The sequence below is a fragment of the Herpailurus yagouaroundi genome, unplaced genomic scaffold, assembly GCF_014898765.1.
Source record: "Herpailurus yagouaroundi ecotype Mexico unplaced genomic scaffold, PumYag 215, whole genome shotgun sequence".
In the NCBI taxonomy this organism is placed as follows: Eukaryota; Metazoa; Chordata; class Mammalia; order Carnivora; family Felidae; genus Herpailurus; species Herpailurus yagouaroundi.
In genome coordinates this window covers 5,931,251-5,955,886 of record NW_024412446.1, presented here as the reverse complement: position 1 = coordinate 5,955,886, position 24,636 = coordinate 5,931,251, and the positions used below count along the sequence as shown (strand labels likewise).

Below are 24,636 nucleotides of genomic sequence, written 5' to 3'. Positions count from 1 at the left end.
GATTTGGCCTTTGCTTCATTGGTTCCTGGGCTCACTTCTCCCCTCCCCCTACTCAGATGGGGTGAGAATGGGACAAAAGGGCACCCCAGTCCCCAGTGTCCCAGCAACGCACCTGAACAACGTGGTCGAGAATGCGGTCACCTAGACCAGTGCCTGTCCCCTCGGAGATGCACGCAAACCACCGGTGTCTTGTCACAACACAGACCGATTCTGGAAGTCTTCGGCAGGCCTGCGTTCTGCCTTCCTAATAAGCTCCCGGCTGCCGCCGGTGCTGCTGGTCTGAGGCCGATGCTCTGAGCCCCAGCCCGGTTCCAGAAGCACTGGATTCTTGATGGAGTCAGCAGGCTGAGTTGGCATCATGTGGGCACAGAACCGGCCTTCCTGCGCCGGCCCAGTGGCTGGTAGGGAGCCCCCCACACTGAGCCACTCTCCCCACTGTACCCTAACCCCGAACGCTGGGACCCACAGTGGAACGACACAGACAGGTGTCCACTTGAGTCAGCTTCTCCTGAGACCACACCCGCCACCTCCTCCCGCTGGGACACAGGGGGCTGATAAGCCATCTGGCCCAGCCCTTGCAGTGTGAATTTGTTTGCGGGGTTGGCCTGTTACCAAGCTTCCTGCATCACAGATTTCCTGCCCAGGAGGCCCGAGCCCAACCTGCTTCGTCCCACCCACGTGGGGTGTGTGAGGGACCCACCCCATCAGTGAACCCATGCTCTCTCCTCCCGTTGTCCTTGCCCAGAACTTCCCCAACTCCAGAGACTCCAGAATGTCTCAGACACATTCAATAACCACAGTGAGCCCATGCACAGGTGCCCATAAGCATTTGTCTTTCTTTGAAGGAGGCTGGGAAAGGACCTGCTGGCTGGTGGAGATCAGGGGAGCGTCCTCAGGGTATCTTTCCAGGAGCAGGGAGGGTGGGAGCTGGGTGCAAGGCAAGGTCAAAGGTAGGAGAAAGGGGAGGGGCCCAGAACACAGCTTTCCACTAGAATGAACGGCTTGGGGCTGAGGCGGAGTTGACCGGGGGGCGGGGGGTACAGAGGGGCAGATGGGGTGCAGGCCTGGTCTGGGATCTTGGGCTCTCCCTTTCTGCCAAGGGGACTGAACATAGGGCTTAACCTGTGGGGACCACCCCCCGCTCCTCAGACGGCAGGACTGGGGCGGCTGCTGGAGCCCCAGGTACTGCTCTGAGGAAGGCGCCGCCCCCCACCCGCCGCCAGCTGCCCTCCTCCCCTCCAGGCTGGCTGCAGCCGGAAGCAGAGCCATACAAGAACACAGTCTCTCCAGAAAAGTCCCCAGATCGTCAGGTAGCTGGAAAGTCCCGGGCAGGGACAGGGAAGGTGGAGGTGAGGAGCAGATCCGAACAGCAGCACGCCCCTTCCCTTACCCCCAGGGCCAGGGAGCCCGCCTATGTCTGCACATGGGTCAGCTGGATGTCACCCGCCACCTCCAGGCTGTTGATGGCAGGCAGGTTCTTCAGGCGGTGGCAGTATTCAAGCAGGTGCTGACCGTCCACAGACACCTTGAGGCAGTGGCCTTCACACATGATCCACACCTGCATGGAGGCCACGTTATTTGCACTCCCCTTGGAAAGTCCTCAACCCTAAATGCAGGCTCGTGTCTCCCACCACCTACCTGCCTTCCTCAAACATGAAGCAAGTCTCACGCCTGCCTTCAGCCCACCTGGGGGAGCCCACCCTTCCCTCCACACACCTCCTGTTCTTCCCCTTGTGCCTTTACATACCCCGCTCCCCCTTCCTCTGTGCTCGCCGCGCTGCCCCCCTGCCCCCCTGCACCCATACAGGTGGCTTCTCCCCAACCAGCAAGCCTCCCCTGCCTTCCCCCACCTGGTCAGATGCCCCTCAGGCCGTGTCGCCCACCCTACCCCCACTCTCCCACTGACCCCGAGCCTCTAGGGGTAGGAACACTGGCCTGTGCCATCCATGTCCCTAGTGGCCGGCACCCAGCCAGCCTCCATGCCCGCACCCCCGCAGTGCAGCCTCCTGACTTGTGCTTCCCACCCCACATGTGCTCCCGGAGGCAGCGAGACCACGTCTGTGAAAACGTCACCAGGACAGCTGACACTTCCGGCACACTTACTGTGCCCTGGGCACTGTCCTAAGCCTGTCACAGACATTATTTCATTTCATTCTAACATCTCTGAGACTGATATTATTATTAGCCCCGTTAAAAACATTTTTCTGGTAATGTTTTTGAGAGAGTGCACACGCGCAAGCGGGGGAGGGGCAGAGAGAGAAGACGACGCGGAATCTGAAGCAGGCTCCAGGCTCTGAGCTGTCAACACAACTGGGGCTTGAACTCACAAGCCGCGAGATCACGACCTGAGCCAAAGTTGGACGCTGAACCCACACGCTGAGCCACCCAGGCGCTCCATATTAGCCCCATTTTTTAGATGAGAAAACTGAGGCCCGGAGCAGCGAAGTCACTTGCTCAAAGTCACACAGCTACCTATGAATCCATGCATACTGCTCTCTGGCTTGAAACATAACAGCACGCTGCACTGAAATCCAAACTTCTTCCCACGGCTCTCAAGGCCCTACATCAGTCACCTCCAAGCCTGGGTGAGGAGTATCACGGCATATTTTAAGATAAGATGTCCAGGCTGGGATGGGGCCAGGTGAACCGAATGCGTAGGTGGGGCCGAGAACACCTGCCCTGTGTGATCGGGCCTCCAGCCTCACCACCCACACTTTAGTTGTTGTCACTTTAGTCAGAAGCCCCTGGCCTCCCTGTCCCTAGACAGACCATGCCCCTGACTCTCCCTTTGCGGGAATAGCTGCCCCCTCTGCCGCCCACCAGGAATGCCCCCTCAGATCTTTGTGAGGTGGGCTTCTTCTGAGGTCTCAGCTGCACTAGGGCCCCCTCTGACAGCTGTCCCCATCAGGGACAGCGTGGCCCCTGCCCCAGGGCTCACTGGATCCCATTAGTCTGTTTCGCTCTCTGCACAGACCAGTTGTTATTTCCAATGACCTGTCCAGGATTGTTGAATGAGTGAGAGGTAAATGAATGACCCATGCTTGGGCCCCACCTGGCACTTACTGGCTGTGTGACCTCAGGCGAGTAACTTGCACCTGTGAGCCTGTCCCTTCACTGGCGAGCAGAGGCACCGCCACCCACCCTATGTGGGACAGTACGAAGAAAACAATAATAGCAGCCATCTGTGGGGCACGTTCTGTTCTTCTAGGCCCAGGTTTCACCCCAGAGGCCTCAGCTCCCACATCTTTCAAGGTGCCCCCAGACGCCCTCCACGCCCTGCTTTGTTTGCCCGTTGACCCCCTCTGTGCTCCGGCCGTGGCATCTTACCGAGAAGCTCTGGCCTCGGACAAAAGGCATTTTTCGGGGCAGGCTTCGCTCCTCGGACCCCCAAGAGCCGTTGACCTGTGTGTTGCGGACCACGGTGTTCTCGTCGAAACGGGGGTTCAGGTGAAAGGCGATGTCACTCCCACAGCGCAGGTTGATGTGGAACCTGGGCATGGGCAGCTCCCATGAACCTCTTCTGCCCACTGAGCTCTGAGTCCCTACCCCTCCCAGCCTGCCCAGAGCCAGGGGGGGATGACCAGAGGACCTTGAGAGCCTTCTTGAGGGCCCTGGCTTACCTCTGGGCACTGGGCAGGACGGTGCCAGACACGATGATGCTCTTGGAGGGGTACAGCCCACCCGGGATGGAGGTGAAGAAAGGCATCGGCTATCAGGAGGAGAGGGGACAGGTCAGTCGCAGGGGGGGTTTTGTGCCAATTTCCATGAATATGGACTGTCAGCTGAGTTTGACGGCCACTTCTGAGAGTAATAGATTTTCAAGAAAGAACTCCGTAATATCCTTACTTGGCTCAGTAAATGCCAACGGAAAACTTTCCAGCATTGCTCAGAGTAACAGGCTCAAGTTGTCATGAAAAGAGCTTTGGCCGGATGCCATAGGATGCTTGGGCTGAGGGGAAGGCCCTAGCCTATGCTCATGTCGAAGGGATAGGTTTAAAGGTGACAGCTCCTTTCAACAGCCTTTTAATTCACTTGGATGTTTTCAAACGTTAGCTTACTAAAGGGTTGCCTTAATTTTGTAAGCCGCCCCTCACCTCCCACCCTGCCCTACTTGAACAAGGCGTCCGCCCCTCCCAGAGAAACCACTTACGTAGGTTGGGTTGGGGTACGCCATAGGTGGGATGACGGGGTTCTGCTGAAAGAGACCAGGAAGTTTGCTTTGGGAGTGCACACCCACATGGGACCCCCACATTCCAGAGGCCCCTGGCCTCTCGGCTTCGCCTTCCTTCTCAAGTCAGCCTTGGTGAAACTTCTTGCCATGTTCCCTGACATCATGGCCGCCTGCCCGCAGGTAGCCGCACTAACTCCAGGCCTCCCATCTGATTTGTGCCCGTGGCGGGAGAAGCAGCAGCAGCTTAAGCCTGTGACCCGCGGTGACATGCCAGGGGCTTGTCCTCAGGACGCAGAGTCTCATACCCACATGCTGGGACCGCTGCACTCCCCTCTCAGTGACAGCAGGACCAGTTTTTTTGCTGGTCCCTGAGAAACCCGCTCCAGAATCTTTGCCGTCCCCAGGGGCATTTTACTCATGTGCCTCCTGAGCAGAAGGCCCAACCCCCCAAAACTCTATCCTCTTTGCTGCACTTCCTTCCTGCCTCTGGGTCTAGAGAATTCAGTCCTTGGTGAAGGGGCACACGGTGGGGCCGTGATCTGACCTGAGCTTTCAAACTTACAGGGAACATCTGTCCGGGGGCGCTCTGCATGGTGTGGATGACAGTTTGAGTCTGGAAGAAAGAAATCCAGATTTGAACCGGCTCTCCGCGGCGTCAAGACCACCAGCTGCCACCAGAGGGCATCACTTAACCCCCTATGAGGTGACTCCATCTTGAGCGTGTAAGCAGCCCAGTGGCCCCCGCCAGATCCCCCGAAACTGGCAGATGCAGGGGTATCTTCTCTCAAGGGGGTGAGGTAGGGGCAAAGGTTTCTTCTACTTGGAGAAGAAATATGGCTGCACTTGTGGCCTGTGGCTCGTCTTTCTCCTCAGGGGACTTTATGTGGCACAGCCTCGCTTTAAGAGAGGAACGAGTGGATGTGTGGCCTCCGTCTCCTGTGGCCGCTCACAGAAAAGGGCAGGGGCTTGAGCAGACAGGGGGCAATTCAAGGTGTTTCCCAGCCAACCCCCTTGCCCTGCTTCCACCCTCCCCCCCACCCCGCACGACAGCCAGGCAGACGGCCCGGGGTGGCCTCCCCGTGGGAGAGGCCCGGTGCCCAGCCTGCCTCCTCCTTTGAACCCACCGGAAGAAGCAAAATTAAGAGGATGGGAGAAATCCAGAGACTTACAATGGGAGCCGCGTTGGCCTGCCAAATGCCTGGAGACTGAAGGGGAGGAGAAAAATCAAACAGTAGTTGACGTTGGTGTTTCACGAGGGTGAGACACTGGCGGCAAGTGGAGTGAGAAATGCCTCCCCAGACTCACGCTCACCTCCTTCCTGCTCCCTAGCAAGCCTTCCAGAGCGAGCCTCCCCCACCATCCCAGGCCCACCGGGGTTGGGGGGTACAGTCAGAGTTGGGGGTACGGTCAGGTTGGGGAACATCCGCATTGGCTCCTCCAGAGGGAGAAGAGGATGGGTCGCAGAGAGACCGTACAGCTTCCCTTCCCTCCCCGAGGCAAAACCACTACTTCCGGTGCCCTATTTCATCCGTAAGGTCAACCACTTAGTGAAGGCCGGCTGTGTGCCAGGCTCTGGCTTTGGCACTTTTGCAAGGGAGGCACCCTCGGCTCCTGTTTCGCTAGCGAGGCAGCTGGGTCAGAAAGGTTAAGCAACTTGCCCAAGCTCCTCCCAGTAGTAAGTGATAAAATCCAAACTGCTACTCGGTTTTGGCTGATTGTATCTACCACACCCTGTCGTCCCCAGGCCAGAGCCAAAGTCGGGCTGCCCTGCAAGACTCCCTGAAGCTTGCCCGGTCCTGAAGTCAGCGGGGCGCGAGGCGCATGCCCTGTCTGTACTGCGATGGGCCACAGAAAGCCTGGGTAGAGAGGCACCCCTTCTTCAGCCCCCGCTGCTCCAGTGCTCGAAGGAGGGGCCAGGCCATGCTTCCCTTCCTGTCCTAGACCCTGTCCCCACCCAGCAGACCCTTCTTGCCCTGGCTGGTCTCCCCTTCTGCTGGCTGTGCAAACCACACTCCACATGCACCGAGCCCCTACTGCTTGCCCAGATGCTAGGCTAAGTGCTGGGGATACACAAATGAACGACCCACAGTCCCAACCCACAAGGGGCTTGTGGGTGTAGGAAAGGAGGGGGTGGAGGGACAGGGACAGATACGTAGGCACAGTTACAACAGGACATGGTAATTGGCATAGCACAGATATATACAAAGTCCATGGGGACACTGGGGGGGGGGGGGGAACGGGACATCCAACGATGTTCCAAGCAGCAAAGATGCCCTTGAAGAGTGACATTTAAGCAGAGCAGTGAAGGGCTGTTAGAGGTTGGCTGGGGCTGAGGTGGCCCAGGGTGTTTTCGGCACCAGGATTGCAGGTGCAAAAAGCATGTGGCCCCAGAGAGCCTCAAGTGAGCAGTGGAGGCTGCCTAAGCTTCATGGGGGAAGGGGTGTGGCCGGGAGGTGGGCTGGGGCAGGACTGGGGTGGGAGCAGGGTGGTTTCTGCACATCCTGCCAGGAATTTAAGGCTTTATTTAGAAGGGTTTGCAGCCTTTAGGATTTTTAAGCAGGGAGAGGACGCAGTCGCATTTGGGTGTAGGGAGGTCACTGCCGCAGTGGGCGGGGTGAGTGGGGAACTAGAGCCCGGTCCTTGTAGTCAAGGGTCAGACGGCCTGGCCCAAGAAAGGCAGTGGCTTCGGGAGGGAGAGGTGTGGGTGCAATGCAGGCATACTAAGGAGGGGAAGGAAGGCCGACTCCCAGGTCCCCAGCTCTGGGCCAGGTGGTGTGGTGGAGACAGGGAAGCTTTGGGTAGGCATCACGGGGCCCGCCTGCTGGAACCAGCCTCTCAGAGCCTCTGTCCTTCCTGATGAGCACTCGCTCGGCCTCCAAGGCCTCCACATTGAACTCACTTTTGGCTTTCGCCCTTTGGGCCTGGGTGGGAAACAGGCAGTCTGGGAGAACTGCACCGTGGAGAAGGCAGGCTGCATAGGGGTTGCTCGCATGTTCTGTTAAAACAAAAGGCACCAAGGCATGAAGAGAAGCATTCATGGAGCCAAGGAAGCTCAGACAGGCAGGGGCCTGGGCCAGAGGGAGGAAGCCAGGCAGGCCGGGGAGGGTGTTCAGGATCATGCAGAGAGGCAGAGGGAGGATTCGGCTCCAGTGAGGGACAGCAAGCCAGTGAGCTCCTGCCCCACCCTCCCCCACCCTCCTCCATCTTTCTCCTTCGCCCTCCCTTCCCCAGGCCCGTGGGGAAAGAGTTGGGTAGGGAGGGAATATGAGAGATTAGGACGAGAGAGAGAGAGGAGCTTGGACCCATGGAGGGCCTGCTGTGTGCTTTTCTCATCTCAGGGAGCACCAGGACCAAAAATGGTGACAGCGGTCCCCCTCAGCCTCCTGGGGCCCTGAGGGAACATGCGCCCAGCATACCCCATCCTCCCAGTTTTCAAAAAAGCCAGAAATCCTGGCTTTTTTTTCCTCACCTTTTTTTTTTCCCCTTTAATTGTGGTGACACACGTGTGAATTTACCATCTCAACCAATTTTAAGTGTATGGTTCCAGCGGCATTAAGTACATTGGCACTGTCATACATCCGTCACCACCACCCACTTCCAGAATGCAAAACTTCTTCTCCTGGCCTTTTAGATGCTGACAACACGTTCGAAAATGTTGACACACGGAGAGGGGCCAATAGACCCTGGCGTGGGCCCAGGCAGGCCGTCTTGTGAGCTCACTGAATTCACCCAATAACTCATGGGGCAGCAGTGGCTACGCCCCTTCCACAGATGGGGAAACTGAGGCTGGGAGAGGCACAGTTGCTTGTGTAAGATCTCACAGCTGGTGATAATGGCAGAGCTAGGCATCTGAGCTAGATTCAGTTGGATTCCCAAGCCTGGGTTCTTTCTAGAGCCACGTGGCCTCCTAAGCATGGTGGAAATAGAGAGTGACAGAGAGCGGTGGCCAGAGTGTCTGGGAGACTGAGACGAGGGTTCTGGACAAAGACAGTGAGTAACACAGAAGGACAGGACAGGGGAGCTGGAGGTGTGCTCCCAGAGTCACCTGGGTAGGACATTGGCTGCTACCATTGGGCCCTCCCAGCAGGGCCTACGTGCAGCTAGACTGGGCCCTGCACTCAGCCCTGAGACAGGTGCCAAAGGGACATTCTGACCTGGAAGCCGATGTAGGACAGGTGCACAGCACCGCTGATGGAGAGGGTGTCCACGCGGTGGAAGGGCACGCGGTGTGAGTACTGCACAAAATGGCTCCCATTCACTGTCACCTGTGAAGACAAGTGCATATTCCAGAACAGTGGTCTCAGGCCAGGGCAGGGGACCTGAACCCCTGCTCCCAGGAATTAAGACCTGTGTTTGTTTTTCACATCTGTCCCCCAGGGGTCAGGGACACCAGCCTTCAGAGCTGTGCCAGTTGTAAGAACATGGCCTATGATCCAAAGTGCATTGGAACCCAGTCCCTACTGGGCTCTACTGGGCTTTTTAGTGCTTACAGTCATTTGTTTATTGCAATCAGTTTACCTTTCTTTTTTTTTTTTTTTAATTTTTTTTTAATGTTTATTTTTGAGAGAGAGAGCACGCACGGGTGGGGGAGGGGCAGAGAGAGAGAGAGAGAGAGAGAGAGAGACAGACAGACAGACAGAATCGGAAGCAGGCTCCAGGCTCCGAGCTGTCAGCACAGAGCCCAACGTGGGGCTTGAACTCATGAACCATGAGATCATGACCTGGGCTGAAGTTGGATGCTTAACCAACCGAGCCACCTAGGTGCCTCAATCAGTTTATCTTTCTAATGTTAGCTCATTGAGGTGTTTAAATATGCATAAGCATGTTCATGGGGAGCAGGGGAGAGGCAGGTTGTACACTGAGGGGACGGGAACATCCATGCTCGCACAGAGAAGGACAGACACGGGGACACTCACCCCCCACCTGTCTCCCAAGCCCAGAGACACTACTCTGCTTACGTAATTTGCAACACCGTGTAAAACTAAGCCATTGGCGGCACCCGGACAAAGGCTGCAACAATATTAGCAAAAACCAAACGTTAGCAGGGACCTGCAGGGGAGGAAAGCCTACAGCAAAGGAATGGAATGACCTAGAACTTTAAAGACCCGCAAGGCCCAAAAGCGCCACGGTGATTTACCCAGTTCCTATTTCCTGAGTAAAAGCAGCAACAGGTGTCCCTGTAGATGTGCAGGTGAAGGTGTGTGAGCAGACTGTGGCCATCGCTAACGTTCTTACAAGGCAAACGTCCTGCCATCTGTATAATGGCATTGCTCACGTGGCCATTTAAAAGCTCACGTGACTTCTGATGGCTGCTCACCGCGCCTGATAGGGCCGGGAGGGAGGGGAAGGAGGCGGTGGGAAGGCGGGCGAGGGGGGGCTGCTTCTCACCTTGAAATTGTGGCTGTCCACCAGGAAGCAGAGCTCAAACGGGTTCCCCATCTGGAAAGGCATATGCATCTTCCTCTCCTCTGGCCCCCAGCATCCGTTCTGCTTTGTGTTGCAGACCACATACCCACCCTCTTCGAACCGTGGGTTGAAGTGGAAGGCAATGTCATTGTCGCTGGGGCCAGAATGAAAGTTCACAGCAAACCTAGGCAGAAAGAGATTCCGAAGCCTGGCTTATTGCCAGGTGGGGGGAGGGGGGCTCACGCCCTTGACTTGGTCTGTCTGCGAACTTGCATACAACCTGCATGGCAGGTTTGGACCCATCCTTAGTTTGTTGCCATCCTTTCTGTCCACCTAGCTTGGACTTCATGTGTGTTTGTGCAATTGTTGCATGCTGCCCTTACGGTATGATTTTCTAAAAATACATAGAACACGGGTAAACAAAAATAGTGGACGCTTTCACGCCAAGCGGATACTCGGAGGCCAGCCCCCATCAGCTCAGTTGGGAAAGAAGAAAACCAATTCAAAGGCGATGCAGAATTGAGGGAATAGGCCTCCAGAGCTGGTTTCTAAGGCACAGAGTAAGTAGTAGCTCTCTCTCACTGGAGGTTGGCGTGCGTCCCACACATGACGTGCGGAGTGGTGGCCCCGAAGTCAGCAGGTCTGGACCCAGACCCCAGCTCTACACTGCTCGTCATTTGTGACGGTTCTGAGCCACACTACCCTCAAGTCACCATCACCAGGGAGGTGAGTTACTTCCTTCGGGGATGCTTAATGAGGCGGTGTTCTGGAAAGCCCCACCCAAGTCCATTTCCATTCCTGCCTCTCTCCTCGGAAGCAGCCTCTCACTATCAAAACTGCCTTTGGGTACAGCCTATGGCTCCGAGGTGAGGGATTAAAATGAAGAACCTTCCAAGGAGCCTCGCTCCCAGAAGGGGCACAGTAAACATTTGTTCTGTCTCTTCCCAGACAGAGCTCCCTCAGGTCCTACAACCAAGTTCCAGCCTGAGGCTCTCCTCCGAGGCGTCTCTGTCCGCAGCCTTCCCTGAGCTCAGCGCACCAGCGTGGTCCGCCGCCTGCTTCTCGGGGTCACTCCGGTCTCCCCAGCTAACGCACAGTGCTCTCCTGTCACCCACATCCCCCACGGTGCCGGGCTCTGCACCAAGCCCAGAAGCGGCCCTTGAGAGTCATTCTATTAAATTCCTGCAGATGCCGCTTGATTTCTGGCCGGAGGAGCTCTTAGAAAATTTCTGCCTCGGGGCCCCTGGCTGGCTCAGTCAGGTAAGTGTCCGACTTCGGCTCAGGTCACCACGTTACAGTTCATGGGTGCGAGTCCCATGTTGGGCTCTGTGCTGACAGCCCAGAGCCTGGAGCCTGCTTCAGATTCTATGCCTCCCTCTCTCTCTGCCCCTCCCCCACTCATGCTCGGTTTCTGTCTCTCAAAAATAAATAAATGTAAAAAAAAAGAAAAGAAAACGAAAAGCGAAAACTCCTGCGTGCAGAAGCTTTGCAGGAAGAAGTGGGGATAGTCTCTGTTAGACAGGATGGGAGTAGAAAGCCATCCTGGTGCCAGGGGAGGGGTAGGCAGAGGGAGAGGGAGAGAGAAAGAAGGGAAGTTCAGAGGTGAGGTCCCGAAGTTCCCTGCTGGCAGGGTTCAGGGGGATCCTGGTGCCTCCCTTCCCTCAGAGTCTCCTGGGGGCGCTCAGGGCTCTGGGACAAGTCCCGTGGTCAGCGCGACCATGTCCACCTGGCAGGGAAATGGTGGTGGAGGAAGTCATCTAGAGTCTAGATGCCGAGCTGAGGTAGGGCCCGGCCTGGGAGCGACGTGAAGGTGGGTCCAGGAGGTCCCAGAACCCGTGCCAGGTGGTGAGAGAGAGGACCACAGTGAGCAAGAGACATTGGAGATTGAGGCAGAAAGGCTTCTGAGAGAGGCCGCGGGTCCAGACGGGCTCCCGTGGGCACCGTGGACCTCAGGAAACAGCCCCCATGTACACAGGCCCCGTGCAAAGTGGGCGAGAAGCTGGACCGCAGCAGAGGCCAGCCAAGGCCGCCCGAGCTTCCGAAGGGCCTCCAGCCTCTGAGAAGTCGAGTGCCTCCCCGCCTCCCTGTTCCCAGAAATCCCTCCTTGGGAAGGAGGGGGGTGGTGGGAAACAGCACTTAAATGGTGTTTGTGTTTTGGATCGACTTAGTATTTTCCAGAAAAGACCTTGACACTGAAAGCGACTTGCATTTGATGGCAAGTTTCAGTATTTCTGTATCAGCCAGATGAGGGCTCCAAAGTACTTAAGGGCAAGTTCAGGAAATAAAGGAAGTGATCTTTTTGCCACTCAGTTATGGTGTAGAAAGTTCGATCCCAGAACAAAATCATCTGCTTCTGGGCTGGCCTGCCTCCCTCCTTAAACTATGAGCTCCTGTCACCCCGATGTCTATGGGGAATCTCTGTTAATGGTGCCCAGACGCTACGGGCAGATGACGGTGGTGTCACGCAGATCACCCGGGATCCCCCGAGCCAGGCGCAAGCGGCTCCGAGGGTGTAGGGCGAACCCACCTGAGCTGACAGGGGCCACGGTTTGCCAAGGGGTGAGGCTAGAGAGAAAAAAAAAAAAACAGTTCCAGGTACCTGGTTCCATTGTAGTAAAGAACGTTCCCAGTGAGAGTGATTTTAAGTCCATCCTGGAGACCCCCCTGGATTTTCCCAGAGAAGGGGATGATCTGTAGGGAGAAGAGGCAGGTCAGTGGGCCCACCTCCGTCTGGTCCCCCCAGCACTTGCTAGAGGCGCCTGGGTGTGTCAGCCTCATGGATCCTCCGGGCCTGTGAGGGAGCAGATCTGAGTCCAGATAGTTCCACACACATTCTAAGATTGTGACAGGGAGGCTCTGGGGCTCTGAGACGACGTGATGGGGTGCTGGCCTCCCTTGAGAGTCTGAAAGTGACAACTGCTAAGAGGAAGTAACATGTACATGGCCCCGAGATGGGAAGGAGCCAGTGATGGGAGGAGGGAGTGATGGGAGCACTGGACCCCAGGTCAAGCTCCTAGCAAAGGCCCCAGAGCCCTGGCTGGGGACTCAGGAGGCCCAAAGGACCAAAAGAGACCACCCATTCTAGAGGATAAACCTTCCACTTGCCTGACAGGTCCAGGAAGAACGCATCCTCCCCTGCTCTTGCCCTCCCCACCCATAGAACCATGGTGACCGTGACCTTTGCCCTTCCAGCCACCTCAGGTAGCGCCTCTCCTCAGATGCTCTCTGCAGCCATGAGGCAGCCCCCTCTTCTACTTCCGCTTTTCGGCTCCCCGTTCCTTTCCTCGGGCCCTCGGCAGCCTCCGAAATCCTCCTCCTAGGGCCCCTCAGCACCAGCTTTGTCAAATTCTCATTCCTGGGCCACTTTAAAGGAGCAACGGTTATGGTGAGGCACGCCTCCTTTCAGAGCCAGACGTACTCCAGGTCTGAATGCTAATTCTTTGGCTCATTACCCGAGTGGCCTTGGGAAGCTTATTGCACCTCTCTTTGCCTCAGTTTCCTCATCTGTAAACAGAGGGATAAATCCCCCCCCCACTTCCGTGTCAGTTTGATGATTAAGAAAAAGTCTGCGGAAGAAGCTGGCACCTAGCAGGTGTCTCTCTACCGCCCCCCTTCTTCGATGTTGGGCTCTCTGAGCGAAACCCCAAACTGGTTATTTCTCAACTGTCAAAGCCTAACTCCAGAATCCTGTGGATTGTATAACCTGCATTAGACTGGGAGAGACATCTAGCTCCCCGTCAATTTTCACACTTAAGTTGTTCACACCTTCTCTAACTTCTCCCCTAGGTCAGTTCCTTGCAAAAATGAAATGCTTACAGGAGCCAGGCCGGTGATATGTGTGAGTGAGATGTCCAGGTAAGGCAATAGGTAAGAGGGACTGGAGGGGAGTATTACAAACTAGATGTTGCCTCCCTCATCTAACAGGGCAGTGTGCGTTCAGCTCTAACCAGTGATCACCACCTATGCCCTGTGCCGGCAGAGCTCCCAAATTTTTAGAAGACAGAAATCTGGATTTTCTTTTCTGTAAAACTTTCTAAGTTCTGGGGGGAGAATTCTTTAAAAAGGATTTTGGGGGCACCTGGGTGGCTCAGTTGGTTAAGCGTCTGGGGCTCTTGGTTTCGGCTCAGGTCAGGGTCGTGCAGTTCACGAGATCGAGCCCCCAGTCGGGCTCTGTGCTGGCCTCGCGAAGCCTGCTTGGGATTCTCTCTCTCACCCTCTCTCTCTGCCTTCCCCCGCTTGTGCTCTCTCCCTCTCTCAAAAATAAATAAGCATTAAAAAAAAAAAAGAGAGAGAGAGAGAGAGGGGCGCCTGGGTGGCTCAATCAGTTAAGCATCTGACTTCTGCTCAGGTTATGATCTTGTGGTTTGTGAGTTTGAGCCCCGCGTCAGGCTCTGTGCTGACAGCTCAGAGCGTGGAGCCTGCTTCGGATTCTGTGTCTCCCTCTCTTTCTGTCCCTCCCCTGCTCGTGCTCTTTCTCTCTCTCAAAAACAAATACACATTAAAAAAAAGAGAGAGAAAAGAAAAAAATACTCCTGGCAAGCATGCGTCCTTCACTTAAGCACATCCACACTAAAGTGTGAAGAACTAAAAGCAGAGTGTGGTTAGGTGGGTTTATCAGCGCACAGAAGGGAGGGTGAGATCATGGGGACGGGGCAGCACAGGTTAATCCTAAGCAACGATTTCCCCAGGAAGGTTTTGAGCTTTCAATGTGTCTTAAATGGTGTCCCCAAATTCCGAAAACCGAGATTATTTTAAATTGAGTACAACTTTGCAGACAAGGCTATTCAACCGCAGCACTGTAACAGCAGACGATTGGAAAGAAAAGTTCAGCAAGAGGATGATGGTGAAGTAAATGGGTTCGATGTAGCCTCCACAAAAAAAGGAAGAGGAAGAAGGGAATTCTTTGAGAACTGATACGAAATGACCCCATTTGTAGAAAAAACATGGGTGGGAGGCCATATACTTGCATTTACTTATTGATGAGGGAGCAGAAGGCAAGCTGGCAGGTCTCAAACACTGCCCGCCCCCGGCGGGGGGGGGGGGGGGGGGGGGCGGCCCGTGGGGGGGGGGTGAGGGTCCTCAGGGACTCCTGGCTGCCTAAGAACAAAGGAACAGGAAAAAACTAATGATTAACTGATAGAGATCATAGTCACCCTCCATCACCCTCCACAGTGATGTAGGGAACACAGGCAGAAGGAAATGGCAGATAAAACTAAATTTCCTTATAACCTGCAGCCCATTGACGAATACTTGAGGCTGGCGGAGTGAAATGTTTCTCCAGAGACTCCCTACTGTCTTGCTAGAGGGAAGAACCACCTTAGCTGGACAATACGTAGGCCTCCAGTATCCCATGAGTCTCTAGCATTTGAAAATCTCAGTGGAAACTTCCCCTGGACTCTACCTCCCCCAACCCTATAGTATATAACAGGCGTCTCTTCATAGTCCTGGGGCAACAACTCCTGCCCGCAGATCCTGTCCCCGTGCTGCAAGAAAATCACCTTTTTGCACCCAAGACGTCTTCGGGAATCCTTTCTTGGCCGTCGGCTCCGGACCCCACGAACCCCACTGTCACCCCCAAAACCTCATCTCCTATTATGCATAGAATATCTGTGGATGGATTCAAAGAAACTGACAATACTGGCTGACTCCGACGAGGTCCGGTGGGTTGAATAATTACTACGCCTTCCCCACTGCCCCAAACATCTACGTTCCAATCCCTGGACTTTGTGGCTCCCGTATGTCACCTTATGAAGCAAATGGGGATTTGAAAGATGTGATTCAGTTACAGATCTTGAGATGGGGAGTTTATCCTAGATTATCTGGGTGGACCCAATGTCATCACAGGGACCTCAAAGAGAGAGGCAGGAGAACAGAGTTAGTGGTAGGAGGTGTGACAACAGAAGCAAGAAGCTGCTGGCCATGAAGATGCAGGGAACCCCAGCCGCGGTAGGCAGGCAGCTTCCAGAAGCTGGAGAAGGCGAGGAGAGCTTCTCCGCTGAAGCCTGTATTTTTGGATTTCTGCCCTCCAGAACTGTAAGAGAACAAATCTGTATTGTTTTAGGTCTGGTGGGCCAAGTCTGTTGTGGAATTTGGACCCGTGCACACGCATGAGAGAGAGAGAGAGAGAGAGAGAGAGAACTCTTGGATTTATGGTCCCAAAGACGTGCCTCCCTGTGGTAACAGCTCTCCTACTGGGCAAGTCACTTGATCTGTCTGTGCCCCAGGTCCCCCCTCAGGACAGTGGGACAATAGCACCAACCTGACCGTGCTCGTGAGAGGATTTGATGGATGAGATGCCACACACTGCCACACGCGAAAGCCCCTTGGTTCACAGGCCTTTGACAATGGCAGCTGTTTGCATCAGGATGTGACTCTGCTGGGTCAGAACTTGCTCTCGGCTCCTGGCTGTGCCTGGAGGCTGAGGCCTTTCTCCTCCTCTTCTGATCTGGAAGAACCAGGCTCTACCTGCCGGCCTCGGCAGCTGCCTTCTGGAGGAGGCCCAGGGTCACCAGAGGGCTCACGGGCAGGAGGCGGCGGGAGGCTTTCGGCCAAAGGGAGCCATTGCCCTACAGGTTCTGAGGCCCCTCTGGTGGCTGACCTTCCCTCCCTGTTACCTCATTATCCACTCTGAGTGCCACTTTTACAGAGGAAACTGAGGCACAAAAGATTTGGCAGTTTGCCCAAGGCCACTCAGCTGGTGACAAGCATGGGGTCTGAATCCCAGCACAAGGCTGGTCAGGTGAGGCGTGTGGGGAGTGGGCAGGAGACGGGGGGCCAGGTTCCCAAGGCGGCCCTCATGGCGTTTCGCTCCTCAGAACAGCTGGGCCGTGGGACCTTCCTGCCACCCTTGGGAGGAAGCAACGTTCCCACGGCTGGATGTCAGCGGGCCACTTGGGAGAGGGCACCCTTGTGGGACAGGCAGGTTTTCCTGGCGCCTGTGGGGACTGCACCCACCCTCTTTCTTGTCTGGACTCCAAGGCCCTGTTTTAACTCACTGTTGCCCGCAGGAAGATTCTCCTTCTCGTTTGAAACCCTTGAATGCAAGGATTGGAAAGTAAAAACTAGCCACCAGAATCATGAAATGTCGGGGCCTGTGAGGATCTCTGGGATCCCTCATCTGGTGGAGAATGAGCCCGAAGTGACACATTTTGACGCTGAGAGCCCCATGGAGGGCCAGCTAACTGGAGCCAGGCCCAGCTTCCTCCAGCGACACCCCCCCCTCCCCCCACCCCTGCCCCGCAGCCTCTGTCAGGCTCTCAGCCCAGCCCTTCCGGAAGCTCTTGGCCAAGGCCCAGAGGGGCTCCTACGAAGCCTCCTGGGCCTCCTGGGCCCTGCTGCTTGCCTGCCTTCCCCTGTTAATTGCTCTCTCTCTGTGGGCACCTCTCTCTTCTGGGGGTAAGTCAAGGCACCTCCCTTAGTTGCCACTTATCATCTGGGGACATTTGGCAAGTGGCCTCAGCTCCTCTGTTTCCCACGTCTGATGTGGGGGTCGTAAGACTCACAGGGTTTAAACAAGGCCACGGGCAGACGGAGTCTACTCACATGTGGCCAAAGGTTGGAGGGAGCCCCCTGGGCCCCGCTCTGCAGGGACAGCCCCACTCCCCTCTCGTTCCCAAGATGGCCCCTCTGCACACACCCTTGGCCTGCCTCTGCGTTGCTAACTCACCCCTCAGGGAGCAGACACCTCCCCCGGAAAGCGTCCCCCGCTGCCTCCAGACTCCTAACAATACAAAACACTTCCAAAGCCCCCTCCCTACAGTGTGCCAGGCACTGTGGCCACACTTTAGATATGCTACCTCCCTAATCCTTACCCAACCCTGGGAGGTGAGCCCGAAGATGATCCCCTTTTACAGATGTGGAAATTGAGGCCCAGAGAGGTAAAAGTAACTTGCCTGAGGCCCCCCAGCTAGTAAAATGGCTGGACCCAGGGAGGCCATCTCCAAAGTAAGCGCCCTTAACCGCCGCGCTGGGCTGTTTTCCTCCCCCGGGAGCCCTGGTCGCTGCCCCCGTGAACATACAAACCACCACTCTTCTCGTTATTATGCCTGCCTCCCCCCTCTTCCCCATCCCCGCACTTCCCGCACCTAGGACATTTGTCGAAGAGGCATGAATCCCTAGGACGGGCTCCCAGGGGAGCTCCGTGAACCTTTGTCAGAGGCATGAATCCTGGTGGTTATCAGCCCGCCAGTCCAGTCCGGAGATGCAAGGGAGACCGGCACGGGGTGTGCTGGGACTGCCCCTCCTGGCTCTCTGCTCTCTGCCTTGTGTCCTCTTCGGGACACCTGCCCTCCGCCTGCTGCAACCCACGGGTCATTTCCCCACAGACCCAGCGCTGTTTCCTCCTGGCGGAGGCGGCCGGCTCAGCCGGGGCCAGCCCATGCCAGCACCAGCCATGCCCTCGGCCCCAGAACTCACCGGGTTCAGGTAGGGAGGCTGGGAGCTGCTTAAGGCCATCTCTCCACTGCCCGTGTGGCCCTTGCTGCTCTCCACGGCCAGCCAGGCAGTCAGTTCTCTGCACTGGGAGGAGATAGCCAGGAAATAGAAAGTGAAGCAAACCTACAGTTACTCAGTAGGGAGGAGCCGGAGGCAAGAGGAAGTGGTCTGGAGAAAAAGAGAAATGGAGGGTGTTGAGGGAGGGCTGGGGGTACACTGAGGGAGGAGGGAGCAGACATGCCTCACCTCAGTGACCTTTGCCCTTCCTCTCTCCTGTGCTCCACTCCAACAAACCACTTGTGTTTGGTTCAGACAGATTCAAAGAGCCTGACCTCACTGACATAGCAAGTTTCTAGAGGACACTGTCCACGAGCGTGGGGCCGTGTCTCCTGCGTATGCCCGCCCACAGGGCCCAGAAAGCAGTGGGGCTGTGCCGGGCATCGCCCGTGCACGGGGCGGTGGGGGAAGGCCTGCTTCTACCCACTTGCACACAGAGAAACTGACGCTCAGAGTCTAAAGGACACGCCCACAATCACACAGCTCACCAGCGGCCACCCGAGCTGTAGGACACCTGGGTTCTCAAAAAGTATTTCTCCCTTTCAAAATTCTATTCCTGGAACGCCTGGGTGCTCGACTGGTTAAGCGCTGGACTCTTGGCTTCAGCTCGGGTCATGATCTCTCAGTCGTGAGATCGAGCCCGTGTTGGCTCTGTGATGAGCGTGGAGTCTGCTTGGGATTCTCTCTCCCTCTCTCTCTCTGCCCCTCCCCCACTTATACTCTCTCTCTCTCCCTCAAAAAATAAAATAAATATATAAATAAATACAAATTCCACTCCTCATATTAAAACACAATCACGTAGAAAGAAATGTTTTTCTGAGCCTGAGTGGCTCAGTCGGTTATGCATCCGACTTAGGCTCAGGTCATGATCTTACGGTTTGGGAGTTCGAGCCCTGCACCGGGCTCTGTGCTGACCCCTCGGAGTCTGGAGCCTGCTTTGGACCTTGTGTCTCCTTCTCTCTCTGCCCCAACCCCCCAGTCAAAAACAAATAAAACATTTTTAAAAATTAGAAAGAAATGTTCTTCAAATAGAGGACATGATAATGGAAATTGCTATCCTAGACTGTACTGGTGCCCCGGGAGCTTCAGATCCCCTCTCTTTATTTCTTTCGTCTCTTCTCCCCTCCCCTTTCCCCCCTGGGCTTTATAATGGAAGGAGGACAAGTCTTGGACATAATAGAACATTCCAAGTGACAAGACGGTTGGAGACATATGAAATAAACTGCATTCGAGTGGCTTTAGTACCTAGTGAAGGGAAATGACTGACTGAAGCAGAGACCAGCAGGATAGGCTGTCAGAGGATGGGGTGGGGGGAGGTGACAATAAACTTACCTAGAGCCATGTGGGTCCCTGCACTGTGCTAGGGAGAGGGGCCACGGTCAAGCCTGGAAGAGTGGTTAAGGGTCATCCGGGCACCGGCTGGGTAGAGGTTGCCCTGGGGCCGTGCGCAGCTCTGGGCCTCTCTTCCTTTTGCACCTTGCCTAGATGCTCCAGAATTTGCAAAGACTGACTTCCCTGAGATGCTCCCAGAGACTGAGCCCACATGTCCCCCCTGCCCACCCTCCGTCCCCATTATATTCCTGGATCAATCAGAATATGACCAAATATAAGGGGCAGACAATAGTTGGAGCAGAAAGGAGGAGCAGGAAAGGAAGGGAAGGTCTCTGGGATCCTTTCGGTGACACCAGGAGAATTTCATCATTGATTGGCTATGGAACAACTGGATGTTAGGTTGGAATATTCACTGCAGATTGGAATATGAAAGAATACAACTTTGGAAAACTCCTTGATGGACTGTAATAAAGTCAAACATCTGCCTCTCCCGTGTCCCGGTTAGTCTACTCCTAGAAATTTACCTGAAAGAAATGAAAGCACATGCATGCGTTCATGACAGCTTTGTTCCTCCCAGCCCCAAACTGGAAACCACACAATGGTTCACCAACAGCAAAAAGGAAAAATGCATTCATACAATGGACTAGCCTACTGCCAAAAAAAAAAAAAAAAAAAAGGAACTACGTCAGCGAACCTCGTGGTTGAGTGCAAGAAATCAGATGTGCTGTGGGGCGCCTGGGTGGCTCGGTCGGTTGAGGGTCCGACTTGGGCTCAGGTCACGATCTCGCGGTCTGTGACTTCGAGCCCCGCGTTGGGCTCTGTGCCGACAGCTTGGAGCCTGGAGCCTGTTTCGGATTCTGTGTCTCCCTCATCTCTCTGTCCCTCCCCCACTTGCTCTCTGTCTCTCTCTCAAAACTAAATAAACATTAAAAAAAAAATTAAGACTGTGCCAGGTCCCAGTCGACCTTGGCAGCTCCACGTCACCGCGCGGTGCCTGCCACCCATTCCCAGGTGGCAAGAGGCAGCCCTTGGGAACGTTCCTTCAGAGCTCTGTTGTTCAAGGTCCTGGATGCTCGTCCGAGGCTCTCCGTTCCCTGCACTGTAGACCAAAGGATCTGTTCAAAATAGGCGTCTGCCGTCTCCCACCCATAAGGATGGCCACTATCAAAGCACCAGGAGATGACAGGTGCTGAGGCAGATGAGGATGAAGGAGCCTGGGGCCCGGCTGGCAAGCATGTGAAATGGTGAGGCCGCTAAGGAAAAGTGCCTGACCTTAAGCGTCTGACTGCCGAGGTGTCCATTTCAAAGACGTCCGCCTCGAGTAAAGGCATCAACAGCTATGGGACAGCTTCTAGCTTCTAGCACCCAGGTGGCCCGCATTCATGAAGTTCCCCTTTTAGAAAGCCTTGGGGAAACCTCGACAACCCCTGAGCGAGCCTGCTTTTCCATACTGCACCCCCATTCATTCCCTTCCAACAACCCCCCATTAGATCCCAATAAAGGCAGGACTCCACATCTGTGCTCATGCTCGCTCGCTTTCTCTCCCTACAGCCTCCCCGAGTGGCCCTCGTGTGCCGTGGACCCTCCAGGACTTGTGAGTCAGAGACCTTGGGTTTTCTAAGTTCCCTGAGGGTTGGTGCTGAGGTGCATCTTGCAGTCATTTAAGAAGCAGAAAGGCTGGTTCAGCCACCACAACCACTCTAATGGGGAAACATCTGGGGGATGCTCACCCAAGCGGTATGGGGTCAGGTGAGCGGCCAGCCATTTCTAGCCCACAGCATCACTCTATCAATAGGTTGAGACCCACGTGACACAACAGTTTGGTGGTTCCTTAAAAGCTAACCACAGGGGCGTCTGGGTGGCTCAGTCGGTTAAGAGTCTGACTTCGGCTCAGGTCACGATCTCGTGGTTTGTGGGGTTCAAGCTCCGTGTTGGGCTCTGTGCTGACAGCTCGGAGCCTGAAGCCTGCTTCGGATTCTGTGTCTCCCCCTCTCTCTGTCTCTCAAAAATAAATAAACAAACAAACAAAAAAACGAACCATAGAATTACCCCATGACCCAACATTAGCTTATAGCAGCATTATTTATCACAGCCAAGAAATGGGAACAACCCAAGTGTCTATCGGTGGATAAAGGGATTAAAAATGTGTGTAAATAGGGATACCTGGGTGGCTCAGTAGGTTAAGGCATCTGACTAGCTCAAGTCATGATCTCATGCTTTGTGGGTTCCAGCCCCGTGTCGGGCTCTGTGCCGACAGCTCAGAGTCTGGAGCCTGCTTCCGATTCTGTGTCTCCCTCTCTCTGCCCCTCCCCCACTCAGGCTCCACGTCTCTCCCTCTCTCTCTCTCAAAAATAAATAAACATTAAAAAAAAAAAAAAAAGCAAGACCTAGGGTCACCTGGGTGGTTCAGCCGGTTAAATGTTTGACCCTTGATTTCGGCTCAGGTCATGATCACACGGCACAGGGATAGAGCCCCGCGCTGGGCTCTGTGCTGACAGCCCTTCCCCCACTCATGCACGGGCTTGTGCACACTTTCTCTCAAAACAAATAAATTTTTTAAAAAAGCAAGACCTGGAGTAGTGTATTTTTTTTTTAAATTCCAGTATAATTAACATACAGTGTTCTATTAGTTTCAGGTGTACAATATAGTGATTCAACAACCCTATACATTTCTGGGTGCCCATTACGGTAAATGCACTCTTAAGAAAAAATTTTTAAGCGTATTTATTTTGAGAAAGACAAAGAAAGTGAGCAGGGGAGGGGCCGAGAGGGGGACAGAGGATCCGAAGAGGGCTCTACGCTGACAGCTGACAGTGGAGAGCCCGACACGGGGCTCGAACTCCCGAGCTGTGGGATCATGACCTGAGCCGAAGACAGATGCTCAACTGACTGAGCCACCTGGACACCCCACAGTAAATGTACTCTTAATTCCCTTCATGGAGTGGAATATTTTTATTGGGACCTCTTAGTTAAGCTGGGACTATGTTTCCCTGAATTCCCCCAACCCCCCCCCCCTTTTTTTTTTTGCGAGTTCTGGATGTGAGGGGGCCACAAAAGGAGTTTTACACGCAGTTTGGAAGGAGGAACTGAAATCTCACCCATACCCTTTCCACGCCCGGAAGGCTCAAGCGTGTTGTCACTCACCTGCTCGCTGTCCTGCTGGTGTGGGGCTGGCAGCTGGGCCTGCGTGCAGCACCGCTGTATCTCCTCCTCCAGCTGCTCCTAATTCTGTTCCCGGGGCACGTTTAGATGCGTGACTGGAGGGCTCACGCGTCTCTTGCCGGACGCGCTCATCACCAACGACAGAGGCGTGGACGCAGTGACAGAATGGCGTGGGCTGTATCCTCATGGGTTCCACCCATTCTCTCGCGTGACACCTCGTTCTGGCTCCACACGCACCCCTTCACGTCCCCGTCCCCATCCTGACTGCCCGCCTTGGTGACTACAGACTGTGCCAGCAGACAGAGAAGACCACTTTGCAAGCTCCCCCAATTACAGGTTCCTGGTAAAACACATCCTAGTCAAATTTCTGCAAGCCACATTGGAAATCGTTCTGACAGTTTCTCACAAGGTGAAACACACCCCTTTTGTGGCCTCGAAATTCCACTCCTCGGGATTTAGTCACAGTAAATAAAATCATATGTCCGCACCGCGACCTGTGTACGGATCTTATAGCCCAAGCAGCCCTCAAAAGGCAAACAGATGAACACGTTGTCGTCACGCAGCAGAATACAGTAATAAAATGGAACTACTGAGAAACACATTTTAGGTAAGTCTCCAATATATCATGCCGAGGAAAAGAAGCCGGACACAAAACGTACACACCGAATGCTTCCGTTTCTAGGAAGTTCTGGACGAGACCCAACTAACCTACGAGGAAAGAGATCAAACAGTGGCTGCCACTGGGAAGGGGCAGGAGGGATCTTTCTGGAGTGATAGAAATGCTCTCTGTCTCAAGAGGATACGGACTCCTTGGGTGTGTGTGCCTGTCAAAACTCACCAAGCTACACACTTCACCTTCTACACTTTCCGCTTGTGTGCAAAGTATACCTTGATTTCCAAAACACAGCTTGAGAGAGGCCCGGGGAACTCAACACCCTGTGGAGTTCAAAATTTAAAAAAAAATTTTAAAAAGCAAACAACAGGTTTGTTGTCTGCCAGCCAGAAAGATATACATCACACTATACGTTCACTGGCTTGGATCTAAATAAATAAAACGAGTAACTTTTTTTAAAAGGAAAGATATCATATACAGTATGCCCCCCCTTTTCGCCATGGGATATGTCCCGGGACCCCAAAGATACGGTCGAGGTCTTAGGTCTATCAACGCCTGTATAGATAGTACTTTTTTTCCTGTACATATGTACGCATAAAGCTGAATCGATACATTCGACACAGTGAAATATTACAGTAATAATAAAATAGAATTACAACAATATACTATAATAAAAGGTGAATGTGGGTCCTCTCTCTCTCAAAATATTTTCCTGTACTCGCCCTTCTCCTTGTGACTCCAGAGGATGAAATGCCTGCGAGGGAGCTGAAGGGAGGTGAGGAACATGGCCTTAGGCTATGCCTGACCTCCTGACAACACGCCAGAATGGGGATCCTACGCTTCTGGCCCACGGTTGCCCGCGGGTAACCGAAACTGCGGATAAGGGGGCGCTACTGCATCCCCGAGAAGAGACCATGCAGTACGAAGTCCCCCTCCGATGATCTTACAGCCTGGTTGAGATCACCTCCAGGGCTGGCTGCCTCTCCCACTGCCTGGGCATTTTATGCTGTGTGGACCACACCCTCCATCCACAGGTCCCCCCACTGCCTTGGGGAAGTCCCTCCCTCCTCCAGCTCCCCCTTTTTCCTTAGTCTCTTCTCGGTGAAGGCTCGGAGGCGCCAATGGGCTCTCGTGCCGGGGTTACTACAGGGCAAATGACAGGGCGCCAGCCTTCCTTGGAGCGTCTGTAGGGCACCCAGTGTGAGTTCCACCTTCACCCCAGCCCTGACCTTCCTCCACAGGGGCTGCTGACCGAGTCACTCCTTCCCAGGGCAGGAATCAAAGTTGAACACTTATTTAGAAGGAATGGTGGGGAGGCGAGCGTGTAGGCTTAGCTTGGAAGGGGAAGGACAGAGGACCCCTTCATGAGGCAGGGGAGGGACGGTGTCAGGACAGGGTTGCAGGCTTACCCCCCACCCCACTGCCGGCTTGGCCTCCTTCACCTCTGCCCCAGCTGAACTCT

The 24,636-nt window shown here is 54.7% G+C and overlaps 1 protein-coding gene across 3 annotated transcripts; it reads right to left on the bottom strand.

The window, feature by feature from the left end:
- Positions 1–810: 810 nt before the first annotated feature.
- On the bottom strand, positions 811–18,140 carry LGALS9 (galectin 9). 3 transcript variants are annotated; one of them, XM_040455303.1, is made up of 11 exons: positions 17,993–18,140; positions 12,177–12,268; positions 9,560–9,761; positions 8,326–8,436; positions 7,071–7,166; positions 5,341–5,376; positions 4,734–4,784; positions 4,151–4,192; positions 3,621–3,709; positions 3,328–3,490; positions 811–1,558 (listed from the first exon to the last, which is right to left on the bottom strand). In XM_040455303.1, exons 1-11 carry the CDS (start codon positions 18,029–18,031, stop codon positions 1,412–1,414), a joined length of 1,068 nt encoding a protein of 355 aa, XP_040311237.1. In that variant the 5' UTR covers positions 18,032–18,140; the 3' UTR covers positions 811–1,411. The 3 variants fall into 3 exon arrangements, with proteins under 3 accessions (XP_040311237.1, XP_040311238.1, XP_040311239.1); XM_040455304.1 differs by lacking the exon at positions 7,071–7,166 and having other exon boundaries at positions 17,993–18,135; XM_040455305.1 differs by lacking the exons at positions 3,328–3,490; positions 7,071–7,166 and having other exon boundaries at positions 1,480–1,558.
- Positions 18,141–24,636: the final 6,496 nt, after the last annotated feature.

Bases quoted from the DNA above. Each gene is read 5' to 3' on its own strand.
- LGALS9 (XM_040455303.1), bottom strand. From the start codon at position 18,031: ATGGCCTTAAGCAGCTCCCAGCCTCCCTACCTGAACCCG. The intron at 5,377-7,070 runs GTGAGTTCAATG...CCTCCCCTTCAG, and splicing joins CCAAAGGGCGAAAGCCAAAA to TCTCCAGGCATTTGGCAGGC. The intron at 3,491-3,620 runs GTAAGCCAGGGC...GCCCATGCCCAG, and splicing joins GTCCTGCCCAGTGCCCAGAG to GTTCCACATCAACCTGCGCT.